Source organism: Rattus norvegicus, chromosome 17, assembly GCF_036323735.1.
Source record: "Rattus norvegicus strain BN/NHsdMcwi chromosome 17, GRCr8, whole genome shotgun sequence".
Lineage (NCBI taxonomy): Eukaryota > Metazoa > Chordata > Mammalia > Rodentia > Muridae > Rattus > Rattus norvegicus.
Genome location: NC_086035.1, coordinates 40,586,906 through 40,610,108, shown reverse-complemented (window position 1 = coordinate 40,610,108; position 23,203 = coordinate 40,586,906). Strand labels below are relative to the sequence as shown.

Here is a 23,203-nt window from a genome sequence, read left to right as displayed (position 1 = left end):
CTTGGCAGCTACTTCTTCTTCTCCTTCTCCTTTTTAAAGATTTATTTATTTTATTTATATGAGTATACTGTAGTTGTTTTCAGACACACACCATAGGAGGGCATTGGATCCCATTACAGATGATCGTGAGCCACCATGTGATTGCTGGAAATTGAACTCAGGACCTCTGGAAGAGCAGTCAGTGCTCTTAACAGCTGAGCCATCTCTCCAGTCCTTTTGGCTGGCTTCTTAAGATATTTTTAATTCACCCATTTGTTTTGGGCCTCTACTATGGAAATGGAAAAGCAGGAATCTTCTTTTGGCTGTGGTAACCTCATCTCTGCACCACCTTTTACAGGATGCCTTCTCAAGTGTTCAGGCCATGGTCACTGTGACCCCATCACAAAGCGTTGCATTTGCTCCCAGCTGTGGATGGAGAACCTCCTACAGCGGTACATGTGGGATGGCGAGAGCAACTGTGGTGAGTGGAGTGGTGTGTGTGGTGGTGGCTTCTGGTATGCTTCTTGAAGATAGTCATTTCTTCCTGACTCAGTACCCAGAACCATCCAATAGCATTCTTTCCTGAAGCCCAGTAGACCCACTCTCTTAGTTGTACATTAAAACCTTGTCTCACTCTGTCACTGGGGACTCCTGTAAAACCTGGAAGATAGATTTGGCAGGGCTGCTCTAAGAAACAACTGCCTTCCGACTTTCCCCCTCAGATTGTGCCTGCTGTGACTTAGGATGTTAGGACTTTATAAGGACATACCTCTTATGTATTCTGCTAAGATAATACAAAATGGGAAATGTACCCCACACTGCTAGGGGTGAGCCCACGCAGGTACCAGCCATAGGAACACAGTCTTGCCCCATAGCCCATGCTGGTACCCTTCTTCAGTTCCTTTAGAGAGAAACCCCACCCCACCTTAATCCTTCCTAAATATCAGAAATGAAACCAGCTTCAGGTCAGTATTCTAGGGAGATGGCATGATAGTTAATCAGGTTAAGCATAAGAATTTGTTCCATTGGTGTCTTGGTTTGTTTATTTTTGTTTTTGAGACAGCATCTCTCTATGCTGTCCTTGTTGTCCTGAAATTTTTTCTGTAGACTAGGCTGGCTTTGAACTCACAGAGATCTGCCTGTCTCTAACTTCCAAGAGATGGGCTCAAAAGCATGTGCCAGTGTCTTAGGCACCCATTGGTATTTTTGCCCCTAAGTTATTACTGCAAAGCGTAGGATATAGAAGGAATGAAGAATAGTTCCTAAATTGACCTCTGGCCCTGTGTCTTCATGACACAGGCAACCAAAACCCTTGGCTTGCTTTATGGAGACCATGCTGTAGGTCTGAGGATATAGCCTAGTAGTTAGAGTGCTTGCCTGGTATAGCCAACGCCTTGCACTCAGTCTTTCATAGATAGAGTCTCACATAAAACCATGTGTAGGGGGTTGAGGATTTAGCTCAGTGATAGAGCGATTGCCTAGCAAGTGCAAGGCCCTGGGTTCGGTCCCCAGCTCCGAAAACAAAACCAAACCAAACAAAACAAAAACAAAAACAAAAACAAAAACAAAACAAAACCATGTGTAGGGCACACACCCATAATCCCAGTACTGGGCATGTAGAATAGGAGGATCAGATGTTCAAGATCATCCTTGGTTATGTAATGAATTCAAAACCAGCCTGGATTACATAGACAAGAGCCTATCTCAAAAAGGAGAAAATGAGGAGAAAGAGAAAGAAGAGGAAGAGGAGGAAGAGGAGGAAGAAGAGGAAGATGGGGGAGGGCAGGAGGATGAAGAGGAGAAGAAAAAGTACCATGGAGATCTTTTTAGGGGAAAGGTTATTATGATTCTCGGGATCTGGAATGAACATCTTAATATTTCATACATTTGTATGTAGGAGGCATAGCTGCTTCGCTGATTCTTTTCAGTTATTTTGTATTTCCAGTTCTCAAGTCAGCCTGAACTATGTGCCTGAGGTCCCTGAGTTATGTGCCTCATGAGGTCCCTCAACCAATCCACCAGACAAAGCCACCAGTCTGCTGTTCTGATTGGCACCTAGCTTTTCTGTCTGTCCCCACAGTGATCTCCGCACCACAGCTAGCTGCAGCTCAGATGGACTCTTTGGAGTCATCAGAACAAAGCTGCTTAGCAAACGGTTTATCATTCATTGTGCACTCTGGCCTTTTCCTTTTGTAGAGTGGAGTGTATTCTACGTGGCAGCTCTGGCGTTGACCCTAACAGTGCTAACTGGAGCTGTGACTTGGGTGTGCATCTGCTGTTGCAGGAGGTACCTAATACGCTTGCTCATTGTGTGCAAAGATGCTTCACTGGGGCGATCATAGCTTCGGGCTTTTTTGCTTGGGTCTGTCTCGCTGCTTAACTGGTTGATTAACTGACAATCAGGTTTTAAAACAAACTGGACTTCATGAGCATAGTGATGCCCTTTACAGATCTAGGCATGTGTGTCTCAGTAAATGGATCAATACTGGGGCGGCTTTTTCTCATTGAAGTTTTCACCTTCTAGCAGGGCCTACCATTCCATATGAAACCTACTATATAAAAATACATATTACATAGTATATGCAGATAAAATTATATATTACATGGTATTTACAGATAAAATTGTGTGTGTGCATATATGTTAGGAATTGAACCTAATATCTTGTATGTGCAAGGGAAGCACTCTACCGCTGAGCTATATCTCTACCCCCCATACACACACCTAATAATAACTCTGTCTTACATGTCACCAGAGCTGTGCACGGGTGGCCTTCCATGTCTCAGCAGAGAAAGACATTGTAGAAATGTGTGGGTTTAATTTGTAGACGTGGTTATATGAAGTGACAATTGGATCAGTCTGAATCCTTTAGTCCATCTAAACCATGAAGAGAGACGATGGCATACCCAAGCGACCCTTTAGGGTTTTCTTATTTTTCTTCTGAGAATGAAGGTGACATCTGAGAAGCCCATAGGCTGTCATTGTCAGAATCTCCCAGAACACCATGCTCAGCCATCATGAGGAGTTTGGAAAGGAAAGATACCACTAGACCTCAGAAGAGAGTGGTAGGCTCATCTTCCTATAGGGAGACACTGTATTGTCTAAAGCTGTACTTTTAAAAAGGCATACTGAAACGAATAGCTGTTTTCAGAAATGCTATTTACTTTGAGATCCACTTGTGATTGCACTCCCAGCAATAGGGGTGAGCTTAAGAAGAGGCCCAAATCCCAGAACCATGTGGGACAGGCTCCCTTACTGGGTGTGACTGTGAATGTTCTACATCTCAGGATTGCATCTAGCAATTAAATGGTGCTGACTTTGAACATCTACTGAGCATTTGCATTTCTGAGCCATAATGATGGACTCTAATTATACTGCTGTGTTTGGCCCTCCCAGCAACCACAGGAGAAAGGGACTCTTCTGGAGGCGAGGGCATGGGACACAGATGTCTTATATAGTATTCTCAAAGTCTCCAGCCAGCAAGCGCTAAACTGAGACGGGGAAGCCCTTGCTCTTAATGACACATGATCAGAGCAGTTATTGCCTGACAGATGCACACCTTAGTATAGTAGTCATTTGTCTGTTCGCTTGTTTTGTAACTGTGTTTTCACTATTTAGCCCTGGGTTCTGGACTTGACTTGCTAGGTAGAGCAGGCTGGCCGAGAACTCAGAGAGCTGCTTGCCTCTGCTTCCTGAGTTTAGTGTAGTTTTAATGAGTGTTTTCAAGTGATCCTTTGCAGCTTATTGTGAGGCACAAAGGATCAACCTAGTTTTGATGTCTTGTAGGAAAAATGAAAGACAGAGTTATTTCTAAGATAGGTGTGGGGCTTCAGTGTCTTATCCCTTCTGTGTTCCCTCCCTCTGGGACAGTCCTGTGTCTCTGAACATTCTTAGTGAGCAGAGATTTGGAGGAATCTTGCTCACCCAGGGCTTTCTGAGGTGCCTGGACCGTATATAGATGTTAAGCATTGCTTGACTGGACTCCAGCACCTCGGTTTCAGGGAAACCCTTTTTTTAGGTGGAAAAGATCCCAAGTGCCACTCTGAGCATTCAATCTAGCATTTCATTGTTTCTTCCAGACGAAAAAGGACTAAGATAAGGAAGAAAACAAAGTACACCATCCTAGACAACATGGATGAACAGGAAAGAATGGAACTGAGGCCCAAATACGGTAAGACTCTTTCCTTTGAACACCTTACTTAGGCATTGGCCAGAGAGTTAGGCTGGGTGAGAGGGAGACTAACGTGGAATCAATACTTAGGACAGAAGAGCAAACCTGGGAGACAACATCAATCCCCTGGGCAGGATGCCTGAGATACCGTTACCAGGATGCTCATGGTAACTGTATTAGAAAGAACACCTCCCGTCCACTTCACTTAACCTTTGGATTTTTTTTTTAATTTTTTTATTTATTTTTTTTTATTAACTTGAGTATTTTTTATATACATTTCGAGTGTTTTTCCCTTTCCCGGTATCCGGGCAAACATCCCCCTCCCTCCTCCCCTTCCTTATGGGTGTTCCCCTCCCAACCCTCCCCCCATTGCCGCCCTCCCCCCACCAGTCTAGTTCACTGGGGGTTCAGTCTTAGCAGGACCCAGGGCTTCCCCTTCCACTGGTGCTCTTACTAGGATATGCATTGCTACCTATGAGGTCAGAGTCCAGGGTCAGTCCATGTATAGTCTTTGGGTAGGGGCTTAGTCCCTGGAAGCTCTGGTTGCTTGGCATTGTTGTACATATGGGGTCTCGAGCCCCTTCAAGCTCTTCCAGTTCTTTCTCTGATTCCTTCAACGGGGGTCCTATTCTCAGTTCAGTGGTTTGCTGCTGGCATTCGCCTCTGTATTTGCTGTATTCTGGCTGTGTCTCTCAGGAGCGATCTACATCCGGCTCCTGTCGGTCTGCACTTCTTTGCTTCATCCATCTTGTCTAATTGGGTGGCTATATATGTATGGGTCACATGTAGGGCAGACTCTGAATGGGTGTTCCTTCAGTCTCTGTTTTAATCTTTGCCTCTCTCTTCCTTGCCAAGGGTATTCTTGTTCCCCTTTTAAAGAAGGAGTGAAGCATTCACATTTTGATCATCCATCTTGAGTTTCATTTGTTCTAGGCATCTAGGGTAATTCAAGCATTTGGGCTAATAGCCACTTATCAATGAGTGCATACCATGTATGTCTTTCTGTGATTGGGTTAGCTCACTCAGGATGATGTTTTCCAGTTCCAACCATTTGCCTACGAATTTCATAAACTCGTTGTTTTTGATAGCTGAGTAATATTCCATTGTGTAGATGTACCACATTTTCTGTATCCATTCCTCTGTTGAAGAGCATCTGGGTTCTTTCCAGCTTTTGGCTATTATAAATAAGGCTGCAATGAACATAGTGGAGCACGTGTCTTTTTTATATGTTGGGGCATCTTTTGGGTATATGCCCAAGAGAGGTATAGCTGGATCCTCAGGCAGTTCAATGTCCAATTTTCTGAGGATTCTCCAGACTGATTTCCAGAATGGTTGTACCAGTTTACAATCCCACCAACAATGGAGGAGTGTTCCTCTTCCTCCACATCCTCGCCAGCATCTGTTGTCCCCTGAGTTTTTGATCTTAGCCATTCTCACTGGTGTGAGGTGAAATCTCAGGGTTGTTTTGATTTGCATTTCCCTTATGACTAAAGATGTTGAACATTTCTTTAGGTGTTTCTCAGCCATTCGGCATTCCTCAGCTGTGAATTCTTTGTTTAGCTCTGAACCCCATTTTTTAATAGGGTTATTTGTTTCCCTGCGGTCTAACTTTTTGAGTTCTTTGTATATTTTGGATATAAGGCCTCTATCTGTTGTAGGATTGGTAAAGATCTTTTCCCAATCTGTTGGTTGCCGTTTTGTCCTAACCACAGTGTCCTTTGCCTTACAGAAGCTTTGCAGTTTTATGAGATCCCATTTGTCGATTCTTGATCTTAGAGCGTAAGCCATTGGTGTTTGTTTAGGAAATTTTTTCGAGTGCCCATGTGTTCCAGATGCTTCCCTAGTTTTTCTTCTATTAGTTTGAGTGTGTCTGGTTTGATGTGGAGGTCCTTGATCCACTTGGACTTAAGCTTTGTACAGGGTGATAAGCATGGATCGATCTGCATTCTTCTACATGTTGACCTCCAGTTGAACCAGCACCATTTGCTGAAAATGCTATCTTTTTTCCATTTGATGGTTTTGGCTCCTTTGTCAAAAATCAAGTGACCATAGGTGTGTGGGTTCATTTCTGGGTCTTCAATTCTATTCCATTGGTCTATCTGTCTGTCTCTGTACCAATACCATGCAGTTTTTATCACTATTGCTCTGTAATACTGCTTGAGTTCAGGGATAGTGATTCCCCCTGAAGTCCTTTTATTGTTGAGGATAGCTTTAGCTATCCTGGGTTTTTTGTTATTCCAGATGAATTTGCAAATTGTTCTGTCTAACTCTTTGAAGAATTGGATTGGTATTTTGATGGAGATTGCATTGAATCTGTAGATTGCTTTTGGTAAAATGGCCATTTTTACTATATTAATCCTGCCAATCCATGAGCATGGGAGATCTTTCCATCTTCTGAGGTCTTCTTCAATTTCCTTCTTCAGTGTCTTGAAGTTCTTATTGTACAGATCTTTTACTTGCTTGGTTAAAGTCACACCGAGGTACTTTATATTATTTGGGTCTATTATGAAGGGTGTCGTTTCCCTAATTTCTTTCTCGGCTTGTTTCTCTTTTGTGTAGAGGAAGGCTACTGATTTATTTGAGTTAATTTTATACCCAGCCACTTTGCTGAAGTTGTTTATCAGCTTTAGTAGTTCTCTGGTGGAACTTTTGGGATTACTTAAATATACTATCATATCATCTGCAAACAGTGATATTTTGACTTCTTCTTTTCCGATCTGTATCCCCTTGACCTCCTTTTGTTGTCTGATTGCTCTGGCTAGAACTTCAAGAACTATATTGAATAAGTAGGGAGAGAGTGGGCAGCCTTGTCTAGTCCCTGATTTTAGTGGGATTGCTTCGAGTTTCTCTCCATTTAGTTTAATGTTAGCAACTGGTTTGCTGTATATGGCTTTTACTATGTTCAGGTATGGGCCTTGAATTCCTATTCTTTCCAGGACTTTTATCATGAAGGGGTGTTGAATTTTGTCAAATGCTTTCTCAGCGTCTAATGAAATGATCATGTGGTTTTGTTCTTTCAGTTTGTTTATATAATGGATCACGTTGATGGTTTTCCGTATATTAAACCATCCCTGCATGCCTGGGATGAAGCCTACTTGGTCATGGTGGATGATTGTTTTGATGTGCTCTTGGATTCGGTTTGCCAGAATTTTGTTGAGTATTTTTGCGTCGATATTCATAAGGGAAATTGGTCTGAAGTTCTGTTTCTTTGTTGTGTCTTTGTGTGGTTTAGGTATAAGAGTAATTGTGGCTTCGTAGAAGGTATTCGGTAGTGATCCATCTGTTTCAATTTTGTGGAATAGTTTGGATAATATTGGTATGAGGTCTTCTCTGAAGGTTTGGTAGAATTCTGCACTAAACCCGTCTGGACCTGGGCTCTTTTTGGTTGGGAGACCTTTAATGACTGCTTCTATTTCCTTAGGAGTTATGGGGTTGTTTAACTGGTTTATCTGTTCCTGATTTAACTTTGGTACCTGGTATCTGTCTAGGAAATTGTCCATTTCCTGAAGATTTTCAAGTTTTGTTGAATATAGGTTTTTATAGTAAGATCTGATGATTTTTTGAATTTCCTCTGAATCTGTAGTTATGTCTCCCTTTTCATTTCTGATTTTGTTAATTTGGACACCCTCTCTGTGTCCTCTCGTTAGTCTGGCTAAGGGTTTATCTATCTTGTTGATTTTCTCAAAGAACCAACTTTTGGTTCTGTTGATTCTTTCTATGGTCCTTTTTGTTTCTACTTGGTTGATTTCAGCTCTGAGTTTGATTATTTCCTGCCTTCTACTCCTCCTGGGTGTATTTGTTTCTTTTTCTTCTAGAGCTTTTAGGTGTGCTGTCAAGCTGCTGACATATGCTCTTTCCTGTTTCTTTCTGCAGGCACTCAGCGCTATGAGTTTTCCTCTTAGCACAGCTTTCATTGTGTCCCATAAGTTTGGGTATGTTGTATCTTCATTTTCATTAAATTCTAAAAAGTTTTTAATTTCTTTCTTTATTTCTTCCTTGACCAGGTTATCATTGAGTAGAGCATTGTTCAATTTCCACGTATATGTGGGCATTCTTCCCTTATTGTTATTGAAGACCAGTTTTAGGCCGTGGTGGTCCGATAGCACGCATGGGATTATTTCTATCTTTCTGTACCTGTTGAGGCCCGTTTTTGACCAATTATATGGTCAATTTTGGAGAAAGTACCATGAGGAGCTGAGAAGAAGGTATATCCTTTTGCTTTAGGATAGAATCTTCTATAAATATCCGTTAAGTCCATTTGGCTCATGACTTCTCTTAGTCTGTCGACATCACTGTTTAATTTCTGTTTCCATGATCTGTCCATTGATGAGAGTGGGGTGTTGAAATCTCCCACTATTATTGTGTGAGGTGCAATGTGTGTTTTGAGCTTTAGTAAGGTTTCTTTTACGTATGTAGGTGCCCTTGTATTTGGGGCATAGATATTTAGGATTGAGAGTTCATCTTGGTGGATTTTTCCTTTGATGAATATGAAGTGTCCTTCCTTATCTTTTTTGATGACTTTTAGTTGGAAATTGATTTTATTTGATATTAGAATGGCTACTCCAGCTTGCTTCTTCTGACCATTTGCTTGGAAAGTTGTTTTCCAGCCTTTCACTCTGAGGTAGTGTCTGTCTTTGTCTCTGAGGTGTGTTTCCTGTAGGCAGCAGAATGCAGGGTCCTCGTTGCGTATCCAGTTTGTTAATCTATGTCTTTTTATTGGGGAGTCGAGGCCATTGGTGTTGAGAGATATTAAGGAATAGTGATTATTGCTTCCCGTTATATTCATATTTGGATGTGAGGTTATGTTTGTGTGCTTTCATTCTCTTTGTTTTGTTGCCAAGACGATTAGTTTCTTGCTTCTTCTAGGTTATAGCTTGCCTCCTTATGTTGGGCTTTACCATTTATTATCCTTTGTAGTGCTGGATTTGTAGAAAGACATTGTGTAAATTTGGTTTTGTCATGGAATATCTTGCTTTCTCCATCTATGTTAATTGAGAGTCTTGCAGGACACAGTAACCTGGGCTGGCATTTGTGTTCTCTTAGGGTCTGTATGACATCAGTCCAGGATCTTCTGGCCTTCATAGTTTCTGGCGAGAAGTCTGGTGTGATTCTGATAGGTCTGCCTTTATATGTTACTTGACCTTTTTCCCTTACTGCTTTTAATATTCTTTCTTTATTTTGTGCGTTTGGTGTTTTGACTATTATGTGACGGGAGGTGTTTCTTTTCTGGTCCAATCTATTTGGAGTTCTGTAGGCTTCTTGTATGCCTATGGGTATCTCTTTTTTTAGATTAGGAAAGTTTTCTTCTATGATTTTGTCGAAGATATTTACTGGTCCTTTGAGCTGGGAGTCTTCTCGCTCTTCTATACCTATTATCCTTAGGTTTGATCTTCTCATTGAGTCCTGGATTTCCTGTATGTTTTGGACCAGTAGCTTTTTCCACTTTACATTATCTTTGACAGTTGAGTCAATGATTTCTATGGAATCTTCTGCTCCTGAGATTCTCTCTTCCATCTCTTGTATTCTGTTGGTGAAGCTTGTATCTACAGCTCCTTGTCTCTTCTTTTGGTTTTCTATATCCAGGGTTGTTTCCATGTGTTCTTTCTTGATTGCTTCTATTTCCATTTTTCATTCCTTCAACTGTTTGATTGTGTTTTCCTGGAATTCTTTCAGGGATTTTTGCGATTCCTCTCTGTAGGCTTCTACTTGTTTATTAATGTTTTCCTGTGTTTCCCTAAGGGAGTTCTTCACGTCTTTCTTGAAGTCCTCCAGCATCATGATCAAAAATGATTTTGAAACTAGATCTTGCTTTTCTGGTGTGTTTGGATATTCCATGTTTGTTTTGGTGGGAGAATTGGGCTCCGATGATTCCAAGTAGTCTTGGTTTCTGTTGCTTGGGTTCCTGCGCTTGCCTCTCGCCATCAGATTATGTCTAGTGTTACTTTGTTCTGTTATTTCTGACAGTGGCTAGACTGTCTTATAAGCCTGTGTGTCAGGAGTGCTGTAGACCTGTTTTCCTCTCTTTCAGTGAGTTATGGGGACAGAGTGTTCTGCTGTCGGGCGTGTAGTTTTTCCTCTCTACAGGTCTTCAGCTGTTCCTGTGGGCCTGTGTCTTGAGTTCTCCAGGCAGCTTTCTTGCAGCAGAAAAGTTGGTCTTACCTGTGGTCCCGAGGCTCAAGTTCGCTCGTGGGGTGCTGCCCACGGGCTCTCTGCGGCGGCAGCAACCAGGAATACCTGTGCTGCCCCTTCCGGGAGCTTCAGTGCACCAGGGTTCCAGATGGCCTTTGGTGTTTTCCTCTGGCGTCCGAGATGTATGTACAGAGAGCAGTCTCTTCTGGTTTCCCAGGCTTGTCTGCCTCTCTGAAGGTTTAGCTCTCCCTCCCACGGGATTTGGGTGCAGAGAACTGTTTATCCGGTCTGTTTCCTTCAGGTTCCGGCGGTGTCTCAGGCAGGGGTCCTGCCGCTCCTGGGCCCTCCCACAAGGGAGCCCAGAGGCCTTATACAGTTTCCTCTTGGGCCAGGGATGTGGGCAGGGGTGAGCAGTGTTGGTGGTCTCTTCCGCTCTGCAGCCTCAGGAGTGCCCACCTGACCAGGCGGTTGGGTCTCTCTCTCACAGGGTCTGGGAGCAGAGAGCTCAAACCTTTAGATTCTTACCTATAGCTATCACTTATGTAATGCGCCTCTGAGGCTGCTCAATGCTGATTCTGTGAGTTTTCCATATGTCTGGGTTTATAGGTAGCTTAATTCTCTTAGAGAGGTGGAGTCACTTTCAAAGTCGACAACCCAAAATGTTGTCAACAGGGCTGAAGTCTATAGTACAAACAATTTAATCTTATCCCTAACTAACTTACAAGTGAATGAGACTCAGACTACAGTTATTTTGTGGCTTTGACAATTACTGGGGGGTCACCCTTAATCTACTTTTCTAACTGCTGGCCTGACTACTTCCCTAGTGATGTACCCAAACACTTGCTGTTTCTTCTGGCCACATGCACCTTCTCCTCACTTCTCCTTGTTCTTTGCTTCTCCCCTTCCCCAATTAGGTAAAAACCTACCTACCTCTAATCCCCCCAGTAATTGGCTGTAGCCATTTTTATTTAATCAATAGTTTTAAATTGAAGGATAAAGTTCATACAACAAAAGCTGGCAAACGTGAGAATTCACTTGTAGACCTAAACATTCAGTACAGAATTTAGCATTTTAGTACATAGCAACAGACCAACCCCCCCAAAAAATATGAGGAAGCAATCTTGGTCATGAAGAACAAGGTTAACACCTTCTAGTAGGTGGTGTGGTGTGGTGTGGTGTGGTGTGGTGTGTGTGTGTGTGTGTGTGTGTGTGTGTGTGTGTGTGTGTGTGTGTGTGTGTGTTGGTTTGAATAGGAAGGGTCCCTGTAGACTCATGCGTTTGGATGCTTGGTCCATAGGGAATGGAACTGTTAGGAGGTATGGAGGTCGCCATGATCATGGCATCTCTTCTCAGTAATAGAAACCCTAACTCAGACAGGTGAGGAAGGGTGTTGGGGGAGGGATGAGAGGGTGCAAAATTCATGACCATGTGTAGAAAGTGTGGTTAAGTTGTGACCAAATACCCGACAAGCAGCAATGTAAGAGAGGAAGTGAGTTGGGCCAATAGGTCATTCTTTAGTGACAGGATGCTAACAGAGATGACCAGAGGATAAGATAAAGAAGACAGGAAAGCTGGGGTCAGGGGATCTCACACAAGCTCTGTCAGTTGCCAAGCAGGTTTGTTAGGAAGTACAGCATCTCACCTACATCTTACCTACAGTCTTCCTGAAGGAGAAAACTGTGATAGTGCCACCAAAAGCTATCATGCAAAGGGGCAAAGTCAGCAGGGAGCTGCTCACGCAGTGTTGCACAAAGGAAACACAGGTATCTCAAATGTGCCACAGACCTAGCACACAGTGGTCTTTGGACTGACAAACATAGCCTCTTAGGGTGAGAAGAGTCTTCTCAGCATGAAGACACACACAGCTCCCTCAAGGCCCTGGGCTTAGGCCATTTCTGGCCATGCCAAGCATATTTTTAGTTTTAGACAAGGAACTACTTATACCCCAGGGAAAAAACCTTGGCTTGGCCTAACCCTAAACGTGGAATAAGTGTTTGAGCATACAGTCCATCTCGGTAGGGAAGGCCTGGCTGCAGGAGCAGTTCTTGGCTATAGCAATGGTACTTGAGGCCACTTGCTCATATCTGTGTGGGTCTAGGGATGCCAGCACATAACTGTTTTCTCATTCAACCTAAGACCACAGACCACACAGTGGCACAGCCGACACTCAGGGCAGATTGTCCCTAGTCAGTTAACCATCTTTGGAAGAGTTCTTAAAGTCATACAGAGAGATGTACATCACTAATGCATTAAGCGGTGTCTGTCAAGTTGACAATGGAAAATAAGCAATTCTTAGAGGCCCTGCAGAAGTTCCTCACAGGGAACACCAACAGCAGCTGTCATCTGCTGAGAGCTCACCAGTTGTGTCGCAGGAGTTAATGCAAAGGTGTTATAAAAGTGCTTTATTCCCAAGAGGTTGAGGTGCTTGGGGCTGGTTAGCTCACCAACCTTCTGCTTGATTCATGCCCACCTTCTCACAAACCCCTTTTTAGTCACGGAAGCCCATTGTTCTTACAGTGGTGCGTAGCTTCTCTCGGTTCCACTTTCCTGCCATCCCATACTGCCTAGTGTCTTTCCATACGTCCCACCATTATTTTTGGTACCCTTTCTCAGATATTTATAATCCCACCTCTAAACTCACAGTTGTAAGTCTCCTTGTCAGCACAGGTACTTTTACTACACTTTGCCCATCTGATCCTAAACCCTGTGAGCCAGATACTATGATTAGTCTTCATTATAGGAGAAGGTGCTAACAAAGATGGAGGAAAGTTTAGTGGATGGTCCAGGAAGCCTGGCTGGGCAGGCTGTCAGCCTCTGTTCCTCAGTGTGCCCTACCCCTGTGTAAGTCTATTCTGGCTACTATAACAACATAAAAGAGAGCGGGGACTTTTAAAACCACACATGTTTATTTGTCGGGGATCTAGAGTTGGATATTCAAGGCCAAGGTAGCAGATTCAATCTGATGAGGGCTACTTCCTTCCTGGTTAGTACTTTCTCCTTGTATCCCTCCTTCCCTCCCCCCCCTTGGGATAGAACTGAAGGTTTTGCAGCATATGCTACACAGCTGTTCCACCATGGTATGATGCCCTAGCCTTTTCTTGTGCCTTCTTCCTAAGGGCACTTGAAGCAGTGGCTCTCTTAATCTGCTCTAAACTCCCAGGTAGGTGCATGTGCACTCCTCACTACCTGCCCAAAGGCTTTGGACTCATGAATATATGCAACCTTAATTTTAATATGCCCTAAGCAGCTCAACAGCTGGGCTGCCCCCAAACTTCTGCATTACTAATGCCTCCCTTCCAATATTCCTGAATTATTATTTAATAATATTTTGTATTTCATCTCTGCTACCCCAGACCCAATCAGGGGTGTGGTGCCTGGGGCTGCTCTTCCCAGATTCTTACATGGTTGAATGCTTTCTCTCCTGCCGCTCTCAGGCCTGGTCTTTGTGCTTTCCTGTCATGGCGGTTCTAAAAACCCTCCCTCTCTCCTGGTTTCCTTGGCCGAGAAACCTAAGGCTCTCTGTCTCCCTGCCCAGCAACTGGCTGCTGGCAACTTTATTTACCAATTAGAGCCAACTGGAGGCAGGGACTCTCAGCATCTTACAAGCAGACGTGCAGGTTCCGGTGTGACTTGGGGAGCCAGATTAACACAAATAACATCAGAACCAATCCGAAACAGGTATTAGTTTTCTCCATAGGCCCTCGGCTCAGTAACAGCCTCAGGATAGGTCTCAGTGTAAGAATTTGGGGGACACCATGGTCAGATCACAGGATCCTCTAAGTCTGTAAGTCTTCCCTGTACTTCCTTTGTTTTTGTATACTGTGGTTTCCAATGGGCATGGGTTAAAATCCACCTTTCCAGCTGTCTGAGTTAGGGTTTCATTGCTGTGAAGAGACACCATGACCATGGCAACTCTTTTTTTTTTTTTTTTTTTTTTGAAACCAGAACATTTATTTTATGACCGATTGAAATCTTCAAGATGAACTGGATGCTGCAACAGCTGCCCTCTTGGGTTTAGGTGTTGTTCCTTCACGGAATCCATGTCTGAATCTTCGGTAGACAATCTTTAGGTGCCTCATCCGACCAGTCCCGGTAGTGTTTCGCCTCTTAGCCTTGGCACTCCAGTTATACTTTCTCTTGCGCTTGGCAGGGTAGGCACATTTGCCACAGGTCGACTTCTGAAGGTGATAGGCCTTAGAGCCACAGCGGCGGCACAGCGTGTGTGTCTTATGGCGACGCTTTCCAAAGGATGACGTTCCTTTTGTCATCTTGCTTCTACCAGTGAGGCCAAAGAGACCGCCATGGCAAGTCTTATAAAAAGAAAGCATTTAATTGGGGCTGGCTTACAGTTGGGAGGTTTAGTCCATTGTTATCATGGCAGGAGGCAAGGCACACAGGCAGATACAGTGCTGGAGAAGGAGCTGAGGGTTCTGCATCTGGATCAGCAGACAGTGGGAAAAGATTGCCAAACTGGGCATGGCTTGAGCATCTGAAACCTCAGAGCCCACCCCCCCAATCCCCCAGTGACTACTTCCTCCAACACCTACTCCAACAAGGCCACACCTCTAGTAGTGCCACTCTGTGTGGATACAGTGGCCATTTTCATTCAAACCCTACAGTGCTGTTCCCGTCTTGTGCTTCTCTGTGAGCTTCAGCCTCTCTGGCCTCATTCCTTGTTTCCCACTTGTCATTTGCTCCACACTGTTTTTTGTTTGTTTGTTTTCCTATAAGTTCTTCTGGATGCTTCTAAATGTTCTTTCTATGCCCTCTTTCTGTCCTCCTACCTCATCATCCCTCTGTGTTCAAATCCATCCTATTTGAACCATCACAGAACTAATCCCAGATACCAGGGAATGTTTCTATCCTCTTGATTCATGTAAGAGTTTTATTTCTTATTTTTTAGATGTTTTGAGTCATGTCATAGATCTGTTTTAACTCTGTAGTTAAGACACTATAAGTTCTTTTCCAAAAACTTTAGACATTAGTGTTGGTGAGATGGCTCAGTGGATAAAGGTGCTTGTCTCCAAGCCTGACAACGTAAGTTCTATGCCTGGTGGTGTTTGGAGAAAACTGACTTCTACTGTTGTCTGTCCTCTGGCTTCGACACATATGCCATGGTCCTGCACCCCCAGTAATCTTTATATTCTCCTGTTAGACACTATGAGTTAGTTGATATTGGGAATCATATCTTTTTTTTAAGATTTATTTATTATGTATAAGTACACTGTAGCTGTCTTCAGACACAGGAGAAGAGAGCCTTGGATTCCATTACAGATGGTTGTAAGTCACCATGTGGTTGCTGGGATTTGAACTCAGGACCTCTGGAAGAGCAGTCAGTGCTCTTAACCACTGAGCCATCTCTCCAGCCCGGGAATTATATCTTTTTTTTTTTTCAGAGCTGGGGACCAAACCCAGGGCTTTGGGCTTGCTAGGCAAGTGCTCTACCACTGAGCTAAATCCCCAACCCCCCCCTTCCCGGGAATCATATCTTAATCCTCTGTTTTGAACCCCTAGAATTCAAGTCATCTATCAAAATATTTAAACTTGGAAGTCATAGCAGCATTTATGTGTTGAAGCTCACTTTGCACTAAAAGCTGGCTTCACAGTGAAGGGCTTTACAGTGTAGTTTCATTCAATGCTCACTACAAACCCATGGGTAGGGGCTTTGTCTCCTTCCAGCAGATGAGAAGAGGTTAGGTGTCTTGTCCAGGATTGTGGAGCTGGTGTTATAGCTGGAACACAAATTCAAGATTGACTGACACTGGAAGACTCTGTCATGCCAACCCATCCGCCATGTAGGTGACTGCTTTAAAGGCCAATGAGCGGGCAATCCACAGTCCTCCCTGGAATGCTTAGGAGTAGACAGACAAAAGGACAGCTAAGAGGAAAGTGCTGCCTGTCTTCACACTCTTCCTGCTTCTCCCCAGGTATCAAGCACAGGAGCACCGAGCACAACTCCAGTCTGATGGTGTCGGAGTCTGAGTTTGAAAGCGACCAGGACACACTATTCAGCCAAGAAAGGATGGAGAGAGGAGTTCTGAAGGGTTCCCTGAATGGCTCTGCTAGAAGTGGAGTTTCCTTTGGTTATTACTCAAAGGACAGATAACAGGATGTTGTGGAAGGACCTCACGAGCTTGTGACTCAGTACCGGATGCTGGGAGTTATCACAAAGCTGACTCCTGCTTGGCACAGTGCATTGGCACCTCTCTCCAGGGGCCTTGCTCTGTGCTCCACAGAGTGATTCAAAGACCCAGGTTTTTGGAACTTTCAAGACACAAAACAAAATCCTGCTTATTCAACTGATGCTCATCAATAGAGAAAAGGGGTGCATAAAACCTCTGCGGAGTCGACTGAAAAGTTTTGTGTCTCCGTAGCGAACACTTTATTATAGTTATTGTCCATGATGAAATTAGGCTAACACCCGTTTCTATTTCTAGCCCACAGGAAAGACAAGTTAAGAAGGGTTGATTCTCTATAGAAGCTGTGACTGCCTTTAAGAACCTTCCAGAAGCAGCTTCTCAGAGGCCCTGCAGGATCAATGTGTAGTTCATCTGCGAGGGAGGAACCATCTGTGTGTAGCTTCCTGTCTGTGATGCAGCTAGGTGTGGCTAGCTAGAAGGTCAGGAACTAAGGAAGCAGCAGAATCTAAGGACAGCAGGCAATAGAGATGGGGAGGGGCGAATGACCTGCAGGTTAAGTGTTGAAGGTAGCCTTTAACATTTTTCTCATTCACTTTCTCTAAGAAAAAGAAACCACGACTGCTTATTATTGTAACTTTTATTGAGAACACTGTGTAGCACTTCCATGGAAAGCAGGGAGGACTGGGTGATCACAGACATATTCCCAAACTTTAAAATATACTCCTAATGAGGGGACTGTGGTCACCATGTTCTGAGCCCCTACAAAGACTTCCTAGTGAAATAACTGGACAGAACATTCACCATTTATGCTTAAAAACTTATTTAAGGGACTGGAGAAATGGCTATATATAAGACCTCATGGCTCTTGCAGAAGACCTTGGTTCAGTCACCCTTACAATTGTCCAGAACTCCACTTTCTGGTCTCTGGCAGCAGCAGCAGCATGAGGAATGTGCAGAGTTCATGCATGTAGTTCATACATGAGCATTAAAAAAATCTTAAAAACATGTTTAAAAATCAAAGAACTAAATTTTATATTAGTTCTTTACACAAAAAAGATTTATACAATGTCCCCCGAAAAAGCTCCCGCTCTCCCCCCTCAGCCATGAACTGGAGATGATTACAGCCTGAGATGTTGATCAGGTTATAGTAGTTGCCCATGGCCCCGAGACTGCTGGCCTTGGCAATGCCCTTGGCGTTTAGAGAGTGGAAGAGCAGTACGTACGGTAGTCTGAGCTTAGAGAAAGAGAGTAGAGTGTAGCAGGAATTCAGTGCTAGCCTTGGCCATACAACAGGTTTGAGGGCAACCTGGACTATATGAGATCCTATGTTAAAAAATGAAAAAAGGAAAAGGTAAAAGAATTAGAATCACAATTTAAATTTTAGTAATAGAATTTTCTATTTCTGAGCTGAAAACTCAAAAAACCAAAAATTCAGAGGCCCCAGTGTATTATACTTTACTGGCGAATTGATCAAATAAAAACGTGTAGGAATATACTTTTATTTTAAAAGTAATATCTTTATGTCTATATATCATAGTTCAATATTATCTATAATGTTAGAGGAACAGTGATTTTTTTTTTATTTTAGCACTAGTATTTAGCTTCATAAGCAGAATCTTCCCTATCCAATGACCAGACTGAGGCTAGTTTAGTGGGTAACCGGACGTTTCTGGCACAGAGAATCCAATAAAGCATCAAGCTGAAGCCTGTGAACCCTGCTGCTTTATGTGCACGAGTGTGCATCACTCATAGTTGACCTTCCCAAGTAATCCTGAAAGAAAACATTCCTCTGTGTTAGGCACCCACCGCAGGTCCAGGGAGCATAAGTGATTTCCACAGGGATGGAGTCAGTAGATCTGGGAATCGAGTGCTAAGGCCTACTTTACAGTGCATGAAGAAGTCCAGACATGTTGGAGGGCAAGTCTTGGAGAACCTTCTAGACCCCTGAAAGTTCTGTTGCTGGGATGAAGAGGAAAGCTTTGAGTGTGCCTGAGAGCAAAAGACAAGTAGGGGACCATGGACCTGGTGTCTCCCACAGGATCCAGCACACTCTAAGCCACCCATCCTCTAGGTTTGTAGTGGGCTTGCTGGTTCTGTCCCTGGCTGTCTCAGCCTGGTCTCTCTGATCTATTCATCACAAAAGAACCTTGAGTCTATAGTGAATCAGAAATAAACATCACAGTGGTTACTGGAAAATGGATCCTGTCTTGTGACCCACTTGTTCTCGGGGACTGAAAAGGGGGTAAGCCCTCAGCATCCATCTGGTGCTATCTTGAGACCTGAAGACTCTAAGCTGTTGACAAAGAGAGAAAAACATGTCTCTAGAGCAGCGATTCTGCGACCCTTTAATACAGCTCCTCATGTTGTGATCCACACTGCAAATTATTGCTTCCTCATAACTGTAATTTTGCTACTGTTTTGAATCGTATTGCAAATACCTGCTCTCTGACTCCTCTGGAGGTTGCAGCCCATGGGCTGAGAAACTGCCGTGGAGGGTGGGAGAACATTTATAGGGTTCAGAGGCTGAGAGCACAGCTACTTTCTGATTTAGACAAAGATCAAATGCCAGCATTCCCCAACCGAGTATGTTTAAAACACCTTAAAGACACACATTGAGGAAAGCCGTCACTTGTGATTCTAGCACTTGAAAGGTGGCAGGAGGAAGATCAGGGGTTTAAGAGCACCGTGCACAGCTACATACTGTATTCAAGGCCAGCCCAGGATACAGTCTCAAGCAAGCAAACAACCATCTAGTGAAATAAGAAAATGGTGACATAAATCAGCAGGGAAAGACCCCTGCTGCCAAACTTGGGTTTGATTCCTAGGACCCACATGGTAGAGGGAAAGAACCAATGCCCAAAAGTTGCCTTCTGGCCTTCACACAAAATATTTGGCAGTGTATGCTTACACATGCAAGTGTGTACACACACATACAATCATAATTTAAAAATATGTATTCCTCCATACTTCCTTCACATGGCGAGGAGGACCTTTGTTGTTGTTTTTTTTTTTTTTCCTTAATGTGACCAAGATATCTTGGATTTTGAGTCTTGATTTTATTCTTTTAAGTGTATTATTTTCCACATGTTTTGAATAACAAGGTATTGATTCTTGTATAAGATTATTAAATACATATGCTGACCTAAGGAAAAGTCTCATTTTCTCTAGAATGTCTTTGAAGGAGAAATAAACTTTCCTTAGGCTAACGTAGCTAAATCTGGGACTACAGTTAAGGAGCACTGGCCTGAATTGACACACGTCACCTGCACAACTGCCATGACAAACTTTTCAGGCAGAGGACAGAACACTCTCCAACACTGAGAGATAAGCCTGCTGAGAACAGTCAATTCTGCCAGGCACCTGGGAGGACCAGTTAGTTCTCTGGGCAAGCACTCACCACGGAGTTAGATCTCCATCCATGGGTTTTAGGATTTATATGGTTGAAAAAAAAAATGGAAACATTTCGATCACATAGCCAGTATGAATTTCAAATTTGTGTGTGTAAATAGTTTTTGGAGCAAGATCACCCGTGTGTTTATGTGTGAATGCCCCCATGACTGCTCTAATCTTATGAAAAGGATTTAGAAAAACTGTAATAGGGTTGTCTGCAAAGACAAAAACATTTAGCCAGGTATGGTGGCACACTCCTTTGATCGTAGTACTGAGCAGGCACAGGCAGACAGATTTCCGTGAGCTCAAGGCTAACCTGGTCTACACAGTAAGTTCTAGGACAGCCAGGCTCCATAGAAAGAGTCTGTCTCAAACGAAACCAAATCAAACCAAACCAAAAACAAAACCACACTACCCCAAAATGGACAGAGACTAAAACTAATATTATCTGTCTCTATACTGGGAAAGCAAACACAATTTCTGAAGCTCAGAGGACCAGAGGAGCAAATGGTTCTCTCTGAAACCAGCTTGAATAAACCAGTCTGAGCTCAGTGGCTTTCTCATAAAGGACATTCTGTTCCCTGATGGAAACTTTTTGTTTTTCTTTCTTTTCTTCCTTCCTTCCTTCTTTCCCTCCCTTCCTCCTCTTCCTCTTCCTCTTCCTCTTCCTCCTCCTCCTCCTCTTCCTCTCCCTCTCCCTCTCCCTCCTCCTCCTCTTCTCCTTCTTCTTCTCCTTCTTCTCCCTCCTTCTTCTTCTTCTTCTTCTTCTTCTTCTTCTTCTTCTTCTTCTTCTTCTTCTTCTTCTTCTTCTTCTTCTTCTTCTTCTTCTTCTTTTCTTTTCTTCTTCTTCCCCCCACGCTCTCTCTCTCTATCAGACAGCATAGTCCTGGCTGGCCTGGAGTTTATAGAGCTCTTCCAAGTGTGCTAGGATGAAAGGCCTATGCCACCAGGAACAGCCCTGACAGTATTTATAAAAAATAAAGCCAATTCACAACTGGGAATACAGCCCAGAGTGCTTACCTATGTGTGTGAGAACCTAAATTCAGTTCACAGCACTGTGGGAAAAGTCATTTTAAGAAGAGTACATTGAGGTATAATTCACTTAGAGTAAACTGCACACACTAAGTATAATTTGATAGATTTTGATGGCCATGCCCTGGAGCTATCTCTGTAACCAAGCTAAGGAGATTTTCACCCTAAAAGATTCTGTGCAACCCTTCATAGACAAACCTTCCCTTAAACCTCATTGCCAGATGTCCTTGAAATTTCTAGTTTTGTAGAATTAATGCTGGATATATTCATTTTTGGACCTCTTCTGCCAAGAAGTTGTCTCCATTGGTCTATTAGCAATTTTGTTGGGGTAAGTTGTGGAGGTCCCGTTTTGAGACTTGGGTGCTACTCATTAGGTCTATGAATTAAAAGTTTCCTTGATCATCACCTTCTTGCAAGAGTTCTATATTTTACTGAGTTTTCGAAAAATAAATGAACCAAATACATAATGTCTCAATGACGATGACCTTCGGCCACTGTTTGGATCTAAAATATCCCTGAAAGGCCAATGTGTGGGAAGACGATCCCCAAACCCTGCCAGGGCTGGAATGTACTGGAAACTTTAAGAAGTGGAGTCGGGTGGAAGGAAGTGACCTCACTGGGTGCGTGCCTTCCTCGCTCTGCTTCTCCACCCGCCGTGGGAGCCGTTTTCCTCAGCCTAGCACTGTTGATGCTCATTCTGGCCCCGGTCCCAAAGTAAGCTGCTCAAAGCGGCGGACTAGACTGGTGAGTCAGAATAGATGCTTCCTTCTAGTAAATTCATCAGATCTCATTCATGTATTGTGACCAGTGACAGAAAGTTGATTAACACATTTTTTCCTTATGAAAAACAAAAACTTACGTTTCTCAAAGGAATAACTATGTATGTGCCCTTTTTTCTCTTCTAGGTCAGCTTCCTCCCTTGCCCCAGAACACACTTCGTTTTTTCTTAGAGGAAGAGGCTTCCAGCTCTCCTGCGTTCTGCTTTCCCATGGCTGAAGTGACTCCCCGGAGAGCAGAGGTCTGTGGACCACCCAACATGTGAAGGAAATTGCCCCTGGTATGGACATGCCAATGTCTGGCTGTGTCTCCGCTTCCTTGGGATTTGGCTCGGCTTCTGTCCACGGGACTAATGTAACCCTCATCAACTGAATCTTTCTGAACTCATCAGCAAGCCAGGGGTTGGAGGAGGCCCTCTGAGCAGCCCTGGCAGATCACTCAGGGTCCTCTTTGTTGTGGCGCCCTGGGAAGAAAGCCCCACTAGGAGCTTAGTAGTCACATAGCAGAGTAAGGGGGCTGTCTGTGCCTCTGCCAGTTGCCACTCAGGGGCGGCTCCCTGTGCACTCTGCGGGGTAAGACATCGCCTGAGCTAAGGCTGCAGGCTTCTATTGAGGTAGTGCACGAAGCCCACAGCCAACCCTTTCTGTCTTGATTTGTAAAGCAGTACCACCCTCCTGCCTTCATCATGTCCAGCTGGGACCTGAGGGGAACTCTGAGCCTTGAGGCCTGGGAGTTCGCCCTCATCTTGGTCTCTGCTCAACCCTGGTCAAGGCTCTGCCTGGAGTTCCCACTGCTGCTGTTGCTCCTTAAATGGACTCACTGGGCGTTGGGGATGGGGACGGAAAGCTCACGTCAACATTCCAAGTCCCAACTTGAGGACAGTTTCCTGGGCACAGGGGACCCTGGGGGAAAATTTGTACGTTGAACTCCTAACCCCCAAATTCTAGAATGTAGGAAGAGATGAGCCCTTTAAGAGTGGCTCAAAATGAAGTCATCAGGGTGGGTCCTAATCCAATTTTAGTGGTGTCATAAGGTGACTAGGCCCCACAGAAGGTTCCTGGAGCACATAGTGGGGAACTCATAGAGGAACGGGCCACCTGTAGGCCCAGGAGGCGGGGTCATATAGGACCTTTCTAGAGCTGCCTAAGGCTTTGCCTTCACAGATGCAACCACCCACGAGTTCAATGGATTAATGCAGCGCCTTAGGGGTGAGTCTATTGTAGAGGCCAGTTTGGCTAGATCTTTTGCATATTATGCACTACACCGCTTAGAAATTCTGCTAGCAAGGCCATTGCCAAGTCTTGACCTTTTACCGGAGCCATGGGCCAAAATAATACAACTTAACTCATGTCGTGGAGTTGTGTTATAAGTTTACAGAAAATACACTCAGACAAGTGTTAAAATTCGTATTCCAGGATCGTGTCTGGATACCAGGGGCTCAAAAAATGCCTTTCTCATTATTCTCTGTAAAATAAAAGACTGGGAAAAGTGACTGTGAAGTGTATAGACTGGAGAGAGCTAGGATAAACCCTTAGGCAGCTGCACACCCCAGACAAGCAAATACACAGTTCTGGACCACAGTGGTGT

At 43.8% G+C, this 23,203-nt stretch overlaps 1 protein-coding gene and 1 pseudogene across 6 annotated transcripts in view; one reads left to right on the top strand and one right to left on the bottom strand.

The window, feature by feature from the left end:
- Positions 1-23,108, top strand: part of Kiaa0319 (KIAA0319 homolog) — a 67,525-nt gene extending 44,417 nt beyond the window's left edge. For 3 of the 6 annotated variants that reach the window (XM_063276602.1, XM_017600604.3, XM_063276606.1), the window contains 5 exons: positions 338-460; positions 2,176-2,266; positions 4,057-4,148; positions 16,205-21,583; positions 21,745-23,108. In XM_063276602.1, the coding sequence (XP_063132672.1) occupies positions 338-460; positions 2,176-2,266; positions 4,057-4,148; positions 16,205-16,383 (485 nt within the window). In that variant the 3' untranslated portion in view covers positions 16,384-21,583; positions 21,745-23,108. Of the gene's footprint in view, positions 1-337; positions 461-2,175; positions 2,267-4,056; positions 4,149-16,204; positions 21,584-21,744 lie in introns of those variants that run through there. The other 3 variants (XM_006253936.5, NM_001197023.2, XM_063276604.1) reach the window with 3 other exon arrangements.
- Rpl37-ps1 (ribosomal protein L37, pseudogene 1) lies at positions 14,214-14,576 on the bottom strand (annotated as a pseudogene).
- Positions 23,109-23,203: the final 95 nt, after the last annotated feature.